Consider the following 12,806-nt stretch of genomic DNA (forward strand, 5'->3'; position numbering starts at 1 on the left):
TTGAGGCTGTGACTCTATAGAGAGGAGTGTTTGTGTGTGTGTGTGTGTGTGGACGGGTATTAACATCTTCATGGGGACCAAAAATTGGTAGTTTACTATACTTGTGGGGACAATCAGCCCTCGTGGGGACCAAAATCCCGGTCCCCACGAGTTTAAAGGCATTTTTGAGACTCAAAATGTGGTTTTAGTGTCAGGGTTACAATTAGGTTATGGTTAGGTTTAGGGTCAGGGTCAGGGTTAGGCATTCATTTTTGATGGTTAGGGTTAGGGTAAGCGGCTAGGGAAAGCATTGTGTCAATGAGATGTCCCCACAAGGATATAAATACACACATGTGTGTGTGTGTGTGTGTGTGTGTGTGTGTGTGTGTGTGTGTGTGTGTGTACGGGTTCGTACTATCCTGGTGGGGACCAAAATCTGACTTTTACTATCCTGGTGGGGACTTTCTGCACCGTGGGGACCAAAATCCAGGTCCCCTCGGGGTTGAAAGCAATTTTCACACTCAAAATGCGGTTTTACTGTCAGGGTTACAATTAGGTTATGGTTAGGTTTAGGGTAAGGGTTAGGGTTAGGCATTCATTTTTAATGGTTAGGGTTAGGGTAAGGGGCTAGGGAAAGCATTATGTCAATGGGATGTCCCCACGAGGATAGCAAACCAGACATGTGTGTGTGTGTGTGTGTGTGTGTGTGTGTGTGTGTGTGTGTATTCAAGCTTACGGGTACTTTTCTAACCTGAAAGCAAGTTTCCTCATAGTCAGTCACTTTCTTTCTCCTCCCAAAGTTCACATGAATTATACCGAGAGAATTTTGTAGAATGTCTGACGTTTTGAATTTTTCCACAAAAAAATGACACCAACATGTGATGAACAGTCCTGTTGGGTTTGTAAAGAAGGTAAATGTGAAATGTAACGTAAAAACACTGCATGTCATTCTCATCAGTTAGTTGAACACACAAAATCTGGCAGAAATCTTTTGAATAATATTGATTTTTTTTTTAAGCTAATGATGGTAGCACTCTGCAGAGGGTTAAGTGTGTATATAAGAGACGAGCACAGCTTCCGGGTCTAATAAATGAAAGCCAGTGTTGTTCTAATGGCCAGAACAAATAAGTGTGTTTTCATAGATGTCTGTGTGAAAGTAACCTGATGCTCGCTTGAGCTATGGCCTCATTAAACACTTCAGTTTGAGTTACTATAGCATGATGTTCATTGGCTAAATTATGATCAGAATTACAGTAAGAAACATAAACCATAAAGCAGCATATGCTTTGCTACCTTGTTAATGAGTGCAGAGTACGGTGAGCTTGTGATTTGTATAGCATTTCAGCATCTTTATATATGACATACAAACGTTATTATCTACTATTCCAGTTTTAGTCATTACATGACTCTTCCTGCTCTTCTCCGTTTATTATACTGCCTAATAATATTACAAAGGATTGTTGATGTCATGGAGTTTTCAAGGACATCTCAAATGTGCACGGTCACTTACAAATTTCTGTCAGAATGTTTATGTTCAACACTTTAGCGTTCACATCCACGCCGTGGTGCATTTACGTTTTGGATTCAGACCAGAACAGATTTATTCTGAAAGGCCTGAGTTTGCAGTCCAACCTTTCACTTCACTCACTGCAACATTTCTCAATTAAAATGCAAAACGCTAAAACAGTGTCACTTGAAAGTCGTGGCCCTCCTTTAGTCCAATTATATGTTCTGGCAGTATGCCCAATGTCTTCTAGCTAATAACACAGTTCCACAGTTATTGATGGCACACTTTCTACAAAGATGGGATGGGATGCCTTATCTTGTAGTCGTCTAGCCACTTGACTGGTGTAACACTCTGTGAATGCTTGAGGTCCAGCATACTAATGGGCCTAAACCTTCAGGTTGTATTTTACAGTTTTATTGAAGGACTGTTACCAGGCTTCTCAAGGCCAGTTTATCTTGCAGGCTCAGTCTCGGCGTTTTTGTCTAAACGAAACAGTCGATTGTTGCTGAGGGTTTGTAGCCTTGTGCGTCCACAGTTATTCAATCACTCTGCCTAATGAGACATTTGCTTTGCTACGTTGAAATTTATGTCATGTCACCAAACTCCCATAAGATTTATCGGTGTTTAATTTGTCCCACCCCGATGGTCTCAACAGAAGAGAGACGTGTCAATTCAAAACCTGGTCTGGACACGCCCACACAGTCCACACACGCCACACAGGTCTAACCATAAAAATGCACGAGTCCGTAGGGCCTTTTAAAAGCTAGCTTTCACGTGTTAACCTGTGAGAGTGCCCAGCAGCAGTAAATTGTTGTGCTTTGTGTTTTTGTGGTAGTTTTCGAGCAGGGAGTCACATATCTATGTTTTCTGTGGCATGGTTGGAGTTAAGGAATGAATGATCACACAATCTTTTCATTTCTTTTCCATTTACATGTGCAAATTGAAAACATGGCAAACTTTAGATACAGATGTTAGTTACATACATGCAAAAGCTGAAAAGAGAACATAGAAAACATCAAATATTAAAAGAGTTCCACTTTTCAAAAGCACAGACCTCTTGTTAAAGTCAAGCTGCTCCTCCGACTGTGCGCGCACTGGTTTCTGTGTTCGAGGCGAGAGATTTCAAAAACAGTAAAAATCTATTTTATTTTTCAAATTAAATCATGGCTGCTTTACCTACAGGGCACAACTCAAACCCAGAAATTTGCAGCGCTCGTATTTCAGTGAGTCCATTAAAAGAGAGGTTATCCTGGAGTGCGTTTTTGCCCAGAGGTCTTCTTGCACACGTTCCAGTCAGGTGCTAAAGTGAACTCACCCCAGACTCTGAGTACTGGGAAGATCTAGAGATGCTCTGAAGCAAAAAGCAAAGGAGATAAGCACATAAGCAAAATGTCTGTGTTAAAAGTGTAGATGCAGTATTCACTATATTAAGTATTCACTGTTGCTGTTTTTGGGAGTAAATATGCCAACATAAAAATAACATTTATCCTACATCATTACAACATTAGTGTGTAAAAGTCATTTAATATTAGGCTGCTGTGTTTGCAGCTTCCTCCTTATTTCTGCTCTAAACACCAGCCGTCAGGTTTATTATCGTCTGTTTTGTTCATCACTTTGCTTTTATCCTCACAAAGTTGACTCATGGGAAGCCTTAAGAAAAACGGGTGATAGCTTCCTGCTAAGAAAATGTGAAATAGTTTTTACTACAGACTTCAAAGTTCAGAGGTGTATTTATATATTCTCTACACTTAAAGAAATGGCGTGCACTCTACAGCTCGAAGTGTTCTTTTTGCGCTGGTAAATAGCTTTTAAGAGGAATAAAAGGACTCATCATCCGTATCGCCCATTCTTTACAACTCGGTCTTTCCAATGTGCATTTTAGTCAGCATTTACTTCCTGTTTGCCTACCGTCATCAAACTGCAAATACGCCCAAACTGTAACTCGCTGTGTGTATCTGTGACTCACGCGCTTGCAGTCACCAGTGTCTAACATACCGTGAAAGAAATGTGGTGTTACACACAGCTCGTCATCTTTTCAGCACGCTTCCTGCAGTAGAGCTCATGCATGCGTTTTGTATGACTTCTGCCTTTTCGTCTAACTCCACAGTCTGGTTCATACATATTTATTGAGCCTGGCTCACAGGTTGTAACAATGTCATGGATTATTGGATTAAGTTAAATTTTTCTAATTTCAATCTCATCATTTGTTTTTTAAATTTATGACTCAATAGATGTAAATGATTTCTGAATGTACTTCTTTATATTTTCTATGCATACATGTAGCATATATGTATATTAAGGTTATTACGGGTTGGCTTTAGTGATCCAGTCCGCTCAAGATCAAACTGGGCTCCTTCTAGCTCGTTAAATGAAAACGAGTTTGACAGCCGTGCTGCAGAAGCACAGGATACTCGGCCACGAAGCTGCATCCAATTCATGCTTGAGGTTTTTGCAGTCTATCGAGCAGACTGTGGAACTGCTAATAAAAGTTTGAAATAACCTGTGAACACCTCCTCTTCCTCTTCCCTTCTGCTCCTGCTCTTTTATGTGTGCTGCAGCTGGATACTGAGGCGGCTGACATCCTGAACGATCTGCAGGTGAAGCTCAGCACCGTCCTGGACAATTTCAGCACCATGTTTGCTAAGAGGTAAAAATGCTCATTTCCTGGTCTCTTAATCAAGCCAACTAAAAGCCCAACCCAACCTTATCCTGATTTAGCTGGAACCTAACACACACACACACACACAGTTGAATGACTGAGCATTCACCGCCTTTGCAGAAGTCTTTTTCCTCTAAGTTTGCCTCGGTCTCTGCCTCCAGTTTCCAGACTCGCATTAACGGCTGCATGCGTCAGATGGCTGAGATTCTCTACCAGATGAAAGGCCCCCCCAACCACAGCACCGCTGAGGCAGACGCTGACACCATGCTGAGGCCCCTCATGGAGTTTCTGGATGGGAAGTAAGTAGCTTATGTTGTAAAGTAGATTATATCAGAGTACACCACCAGAGTGACTGTCTTAACTTGAATGTACTCTTGATGTTTTAAGTCATTAATTTCATGGATTAAATGAAATGTGTATTTCCATTAACCCAAATGATTTTTTACTTTCTGCGAGTTAAAATCGATCCAGCTTTCCGGTACCGCAGTGCTCACAGGTAGAAAACCTTCCGAGATTTTTTTTTTTACCTTAATATTTTATGGCTGCCAGCTGCTATAACTCATATGTGTGTTTTTTGTCTTATTATTTATTGGTACAGAGTGTGCTGTTTGGAATATCATATGAACAGTATTGCAGTACGGGGGAAACATAGATTCAAAATATGAGTATGCAAAATTGAAGTGATGATACAGAGCAAAGGCTCCAGCTGAAGGTTCAAGATAGTGACTGAACTCACCGGAGACACTTGTGTCGGTGGAGCAGTGTAAACAGATGGCTGATGGAGTCAGGACAACCCAGATGAGGTGGAGATGGAAAGGACGAGCGCTGCACAATAAGCAGCTTTAAACACAGAGACATGTCACAATGAATTTAAAGATCAGGGAGTCACTGGCTTGAAGGGCAGATAGATTACTGGGTAAGACTGGTGACATTTCAATTTTGAATGAGGGGAATTTGAATCGGTTAAAGCTCCAGCAACACTTGTAGTATATAAAGCAACTTGATCATCAAACAGCGTGTGTTTGTGTCAGCTTGTGGCCTTCATCGAAGTCGTTGTGTGACAAATTACAGACAGCATTTTAAAGTACAGAGGTATGGAGTAACAGGAGGGGCCTGTTGGTAACAAAGGGGCGTGTCCTACAGTGTCTTTAAGCTGAACAGCGTCTGTACCTTACAATATAAAGAGCCTTAAGGCGACTGCTGTTGTGTTTTGGCATATTTTAAATCAAACTGAATTGAAAAATTGAAAAGTACAACTTAATAATACTTAAGAATGGTGTTTAAGTTTTGCCCCACCTAATGTCACACAGATCCACTACAAGAGACACTTCAAAGTTTTTTAAGATAGAAAAGCTTATTAAAAAGAAGTTGATGTAAACATGTACACAGTAGAAAAGATAGACCTAGCTGCATTCCTTTAGAGGCCACCAGGGGGCAATACCTGTGAATTTAAGTAGAAGTCTGGGAAAACAGCTAGCTGTGAGGCCTCTGTAAACACCTTCCTGATGACTTAAAGGTCTCACTCATTTCAGAATAAAACATTATAGTTTAAGAAAGGAGGATTATCCAGCGTTTGCTCATTGGCTTATGACTGAAAACAGATGAGTCATTAAAAAATGACCATGCACCCCAAATCCCAAAACTCACTACAATATGCTCCAGTCCCTCAGAGACCCTCAACTGGACAAAGTGGTAGAAAATCGATGGAAACAGAAAAGTTAAAATGCTTCTGTGTTCATCCTGAGAGAATTATCATCACTACCTCTGATCACTGTCAAATGAGCTGAATTCTTTACTCCTCTTCAGCTTCTTTTTTTGCCTGTTTCATCTGCTCGCCTGACTACTACGGGACTCAGAGCCTTTAGTTGCTCCAGGCTTTGGAAGGCACTTCCACCAGATCTCCAGACCATCAACTTTCTATTTTTAAATCGCGCCTCAAAGTCCATCTGTTTAGAACTGCATGGCCCTCAATATAACATGGTTATTAATGATATATCTTATTATTATTATTATTATTATTATTAAATAAAACAGGGAGAGATTTAACAGAAACCCAGCGTCATGACATCTTAATATGTTTCATCTTTTTGCGTCACCTGATCAGGCTGTATCTGTGCTTCCATAGCAATCAAATTTATTTCGATTAATGAGGCTTCAGCTATGAGACAGAGTGTACTGTACAAGCAGAACAAAAAGATTTTTTTAGCAACATTGATATTTGCTTCTTATCCGTTTCACTGGAATATCTTGATTTTTTATTTTCATTTTGAAAAAGCCAGATGTATCCTTTGTCATCATGTTCATGTTAGTTTTTCTTCGTTAGGTGTGTGTTTATTTGTGTTTGTGTCAGTCTTTTGTACAGCACACAGGCTGCAGAGCGACTTCAGAATGCTTTAAGGCCAATTTCTGCACACGGTCCCTCACATTTTTCCGTGTTTGCTTGTAATCCAGTCTCAGTATTTTTGCTGACATCTGTGAGAAGACGGTGCTGAAGAGGATCTTAAAGGATCTGTGGAAGATCGTCCTGAGCAGCCTGGAGAAGACCATCGTGCTGCCTCAGAGCAATGACAGCTTGGTGAGCACATTAACCAGCACAACTGAGTGGCCATCAAAAGTCCAGCTTTCACATACTCATGAGATTACTCTGGGGACAGTAAAGGAGATGGAAAACACACACACAAGGACACATTTATGAAAGGACAACCATTTAGGACAGTTTGTCCCAATTTGTATTGATTTCTCTTTTAAAAACTTTTTGGTAATATGTCTGAGACAGAGTTGTTTCTTGCTGGGGGTCAAATCTAACCAAATTTACAGACAGTTGTATTTATTATGTTTTTCTGTCTTCTCAGCATCATACTAATTTTCCTAAATGTACTAAATTAGTTTACATAAATAATTTTTTAAAGAAAAAACAAAGTAAATAGAGTTTACAGCGAGCTTATACATGACCATGCTTTAAGTGTTATGCAGTGTGCTGCAGATGCAGCCCTGTGTTGCCATCTAGTGTCCGACATCAGCATTTTTACAAAATGACTGCTGCTGTTAGATTTCTTTAATGTTGCAGTAATAATGAAAAAATGAATTATTTTGAGCAAAGCTTATTAAGATTTCATATATTCACACTCTGTCTTTCTCTCTGCAGGGAGCTCAGCTCCTCACAGCAGCTAAAGGACTTTCTAACCTCAAGGTAACACACAAAGACTGTCGATAAGGGGCGTAGCTACCTTTGTGTTTCATTGTAAATTCTTATTACAGTTCAATAATAACCCTGCTCGCTAATGGTTCAGTAAAATCTGCAGTTTGAATCGTAGATAAAGTCAGTAAACCTGCACACGTCGCAGTACATTCAGATCCATTTTACCACCTGCAAACTTCCAAGTAACAGCTTTTTAAGACTTTCTATAATAGTTAGCTGTAGTTATTATCCAGCATCGGGACTTACTGAGTTTTACGTGTGTGCTCGTGATCTGGTTTTGTGTATCTGTGATGTATAACTTGTCTGACTTCTGTAGGGAGGAGGTGAAGCCAAAACCCTGACGCCCAAGCAGTGCATAATTATTGATGCAAGCCTTGAGTCAATCAAGGTAGGTGAACACCTGCATCTCTTTTACAGCTTAATTTTTCCGTCTTGCTGCCGTATTTGAAGTGCCACATAATGGATGAGTTTAGAGTTTAGGGTTAAGAAGAAAATTGTACTATTCTTCATTATTCTTCAGTATTTTATTGAGATGTTCCTCTAAAGTGCCACTTCCTTTCCTTTCAGCAATATTTCCACGCAGGAGGAAATGGGCTGAAGAAGGCATTCGTCGAGAAAAGTCCTGAACTGGCATCGCTGCGTTACGCCCTCTCCCTCTACTCCCAGAGCACCGATGCTCTCATCAAGACCTTTGTCACCACACAGCACTCCCAAGGTGATCACACACACACAAACTTCACTCGCTGCACGTACAGTGTGGATGATTTTTGTCTTCTCTGTGGTTCAAACCGAGCTAAAATGTTCCTTAAACTTTTCTCCTCTTCCCTGTCCTCTCAGTGCATGATGGGATGGGCATCAGAATCACCGCCAATGAGAAGATCAGACCTGATAGGGGTAAGTCTTCTTTGATACAAGAAGAACTCGCTAAATTCCGAGTAAAATAGACCCCTCCTCAGCATGAATCAACACAGAAACAGAACCCAACACCTTCACACTCATGTAGAGCTGGAGCCCCTCGCAGCTGTCACAGTTAATATTAAAGAGGAAAATAATGAGAACAGTTAGGAGAATTTTGGAAATGTTGCTATCACAGCGATGAGCTTTAATGAAAGGTCCTTTTGCATCCTTGAAGCGAAGCGCATGCCTCCTCTCCTCCTCCCTGTGTTTGACTGGACTTTGGTGATTTGCTGTTTTTGGTGGTGTAACATTTCTGCCACCCAAATTGCCATTATCAGCCTCTGTGGAGATTAAATGAATTTTTAACAAGCTTGCCCAAAGCAGAAATAAAGAAATGAAAATGGGTCACTGAAGCGCTGCTGAGGTCACCATAAGAAGTTAATTACACAGTGAGTGAGGTTTAAAGGTGTGTTTAATCGCGTTAATGTGTAATACCGCTCCTGCTGTGTCGTGCAGGTTCGGGGGTAGATAAGCCGATCGGAGAGGCCTTGCTGCAGGTCGACATGCTGCTCGGCAAAGAGCGCAAGGTCAACGTCAAAGGTGAGACGCACGCATACAGATGTGTTTAAATCACAACAACAGACCTCGTCTCCACATGAAGCAGATCTGTTCAAACATTTCAATTTAAACTTATAGCGAGGAACAAATTTTGACCAAATCAAGTAAACTTGGGTGAACTCGAAATACTTTCTTATATCTTAAATAGTTTCTTATCATTTTTTTACTCTTGTCCAAAGCACAAGCTGTCCAAAACAAAAGAAACCACCACACACATTTTTGGTGACTCTCTCTCATCTCCCCTCCAGTCATCGCGGTGAACGACATGAAGTGGCAGACGTCTGGGATGTTTCGGCCTTTCGTCGACGTCTCCATGGTCGGTCCATTCCTGGCTGACAAGAAGCGCAAATTCACCACAAAATCCAAGAACAACAGCTGGACGGCTAAATTCAACGAGGCTTTCCAGTTGTGAGTTGGAAATCTGAAGCGCCAGCAAGTAAGATTGTTGAATGGGTTGAGATACCGCAGATGGTTAATTGTTTCCTCTGCTCACAGCGTCCTGGGTAAAGAATCCCCAGACTGCTACGAGCTGCAGGTGACGGTGAAGGATTACTGTTTTGGACGGGCGGACCGGGTGGTCGGCATGGCCGTCGTTCAGCTGCGCGACGTGGCCGACCGCAAGAGCTGCGTGTGCTGGTGTCCTCTCGGGCCACGCATTCACACCGATGAGACGGGCATGACGGTGATGCGTATACTGTCCCAGCGTCCTGCTGACGAGGTGGCCAAAGAGTTTGTCAAGCTGAAATCGGAAACTCGTCCCGCGGAGGAAGGCAGATGAGCCGAAACGGGCTTTACTGAAAGCGAGGTTTAGAAGCGTGGCTTTGGCTTTGTCTGTTTTCTGTGAGCAGCGTTTCACCTTCATCCTTAACTAACGGAGACCCTTCTGACTGATGACGTACAACGAGTTTATCATAGTTGGAATAAGAAAAATGGATTTGTTAAAAAGGGCAAATTTTGAGGAAGAGATCGTCTCTCAAAATGTATAAAAAAGACTTTTCATAGCACCAGTTTACGATACCAGTCCTATCAATGGATTTTATATCAGACGATGATTTTAGAGAGAATCACCGATCCAACCAACCCTACGAGAAAGCTCTTAGCAACGACAGAGACAAAAACACTCTTTTAACAGGAAGAAACTTCTGAAAACAGGTTCTCAGGAACGGCAGCCATCTGCTGTGATTGTTTCAGGTGAAGGGAAGCTCAGCATAGCATCTATCCAGTTAACTTTGCTTTTTTTGTGGTGTCATTTCATAGTTTAATACTTTAACCTTCTTTAGTGAGTTAATCTGGATAAAATCATTCTGACTTTCAAATACCACAGAGATACTTGACTGCGCGACACATTTTAAAACTAGACCTGAACAGTAACCTCTGATTGAAGTTTAGCAGCAGGACGACAGCTCAAACACTCCCCTTTCACTCATGCGTCTATAAACGACCTCCCTCTGTTTTTTTCATGACTCCAGGGGACGTGCCGACCCTCAGTGAGGCCGACACCACTGTAGGCCTAAGTCTTTGCTCACCCTCCTCTGTAAACTTTGTCTAATTGTGTTTCAGGGTGTAGTCCTTACTGGTGAATTGACTGTCTATTGACTGTGAGTATCACTGAGATTACACGAGCGTAACCACATATTCTTCTTATAATGTTTGAGCCTTTGAGGCCTTTAAACTCTTTACAGATACCGTGTGTGACTCTGGAACAACCTCTGGATCCAAAACCTAATGTCATGAAAACACACTAAAGTGAACAAATGCTTTATTCGATTTGTTGCAGAAAGCCGAAACATTTAAGACTGATTCACAATTTAGTCATAGACGGAGCTGTAACTGTAACACACATATGTTAATTAACACAACTTAAGAAAGGACTAGTCATCACACAGTAGTCAGGATATGCATTATCCACAGAGTGAGCGTCACACATTTGCAGCCAAATTTAACAGTGTGAAATATTGTGATACAGTGTCAGATCCTGATGATTTGCAGGTAATCAAACAGGAAATGTCTCAGACATGTTTTTCCCTTTGATGTTAGCCTCAGACTGATCTATAAAACCTGCAGGAGCACTAATACGGGCTGTGGTTTGATTTTGTAGCAAGTTTTTATGGATTGCGTTGCCTTAAAATAAGCAGATGAGTTAGCTGACGAAGCTAGCCTGCTTTAAGAGTCAGTGACAACACTGACTTGTAAATTTAAAAAAGAAAAAAAGATGTTATTCAGAAGCAAAAATCTGACTGACTGCTGGGCCGTTGGGTGTTTGAGGTTTTGATTTAATGCTAATTTGTGATGGTGACAAAATGCTGTGAATGGAAACAGCTGAAAAACCCTTTTAAGTGTTACATAGCGTGAACACGAATATAGGACCAAACATGATCATTCCATTTTGTTTAGTTTAACAGTTTTTACAAGCTAGGACAGATAAAATCAGCCGCTGCAGCCTCGCCGTGCGTGCACCGTCACATATTTGACCGTTCTCGTGTTTCCAAACACGAGGTGGCATTTTGCATTAACGTAAAACTTTGAAAGAAAATACAGGCAGAGCATACAGGCCGGTTTGAACAGACTGACTGTAAGTGGGGTTTTTTCCACCCTCTTGTCTGTTTACTATGTGCCAAGGAACTCAGTGTTCAGCGAGCCTCATTCAGCTTTCTCTCATGTTTCGGGTTGTATTTGACAGATGTGGCCTTTGCAGACATCCCACTTTTGACTTTTCCAAAACTGGCTGCACGAAAGCAACTTTAGAAGTGAGCCACATCTGTAGTTACACCCAAACTCTTGCACTCTGTTTCACTGTAAGTTTGTAAGAAATGAAACCAATGCCTACATCCAGAGCATGTATTTATTGTAAACAGTAAACTAGAATTGTGATTTCTTTTCCCCCCATGTATGTACTGTGAAATATGAAGACTGTATGTAAAGTACTTATCATTATTCTAATGTGACATATGTTGAATATACTTGTAACATTATTTTGTACATAAAATATTTACGAATCAAGGCAGCGCCTCGTGTCTTTGGTCACAGAGCTCGCTGTTCCCGCTCAGCACGGCAGCTCCGATCAGTGATTCCTGCCTTACCTGAGCGCCACACTCAGTTGCACACCTGCTCTCCAGGTTTATTCTTTCTGTCTTTGCAAACACACACCTTCAGTCTTCATCATGGTAACTGTTGGTTTAGCTATAAAAATTCACAGAAAAAAAAACCAGTTTAAACTAAAGAGCACTAAAGGGTACTGTGGATGTTCTGGGGAAGCGGTGCTTGGGATGTTTTGCGTGGATTGTGCAGGCTCTATTATTCTGGGCACTCAGAGACTGTTAAGTGCACTGGTGATTTTAAATGGTTGTGTGCTGGATAAGTACTTAAATGTGTATTGCATAAAGTGCTGTATGAATGGGTGGGTAAATGTATTGTAGTCTAAATCACTCAAAGTAGCCAGTAAGACTACAAAAGCGCTGTATACATGCAGGTCGATTCTATTTTTGTCTGATTTGTAGCTCATCTTTACGATGCATTAATACTATAATCCTGCTCAGCCGGTCGTTGATGAACATACAGTCAGGGAGAGTTGCTCATTTAAGTCTGAATAACTTTTTTTTAATAATTTAGAAGAAATAAATAACCTCAAGAGAAAATAACCAACTATTCCCCAGATGTCACAGCACAGAGATTACTACATGTTCAAATGACCACAGCGTGAATCATCAGGTCCTGTTGAGAATCAGGTGAGCAATACTGCTGTGGCGTTTGATTCTAATTTTCAGGTGTTTCACAGTTACCTTATGTTGATGCTTTTTTCTGGTTGTTTTAAAGGTAATCCACAGGTGACAGGAAAAAAAAAAACATGAGCCCAGAACTGAATGACTGACGTCTACTTCACTTCCAAAAAGGAAGTGAATTCCTTTTTGGATGCCATCCTCATTTTATGTTACATTTTTAGTAAATAA

General features: G+C 41.0%; 1 protein-coding gene across 2 annotated transcripts in view; it reads left to right on the forward strand.

Moving 5' to 3' along the window:
• The window catches only part of LOC134638420 (protein unc-13 homolog B-like), a 191,056-nt gene extending 179,190 nt beyond the window's left edge, over positions 1-11,866 (forward strand). Inside the window, exons 46-55 of one of the 2 annotated variants that reach the window (XM_063489023.1) lie at positions 4,045-4,133; positions 4,307-4,444; positions 6,597-6,720; positions 7,291-7,335; positions 7,661-7,732; positions 7,912-8,059; positions 8,182-8,238; positions 8,758-8,841; positions 9,108-9,267; positions 9,355-11,866. In XM_063489023.1, coding sequence (XP_063345093.1) covers positions 4,045-4,133; positions 4,307-4,444; positions 6,597-6,720; positions 7,291-7,335; positions 7,661-7,732; positions 7,912-8,059; positions 8,182-8,238; positions 8,758-8,841; positions 9,108-9,267; positions 9,355-9,637 — 1,200 coding nt within the window. In that variant the 3' untranslated portion in view covers positions 9,638-11,866. The remainder of the gene's footprint in view (positions 1-4,044; positions 4,134-4,306; positions 4,445-6,596; positions 6,721-7,290; positions 7,336-7,660; positions 7,733-7,911; positions 8,060-8,181; positions 8,239-8,757; positions 8,842-9,107; positions 9,268-9,354) is intronic. The other variant, XM_063489022.1, reaches the window with a different exon arrangement.
• The last annotated feature ends 940 nt before the right edge of the window (positions 11,867-12,806 follow it).

The sequence above is a fragment of the Pelmatolapia mariae genome, linkage group LG12, assembly GCF_036321145.2.
Source record: "Pelmatolapia mariae isolate MD_Pm_ZW linkage group LG12, Pm_UMD_F_2, whole genome shotgun sequence".
Taxonomy (NCBI): Eukaryota; Metazoa; Chordata; class Actinopteri; order Cichliformes; family Cichlidae; genus Pelmatolapia; species Pelmatolapia mariae.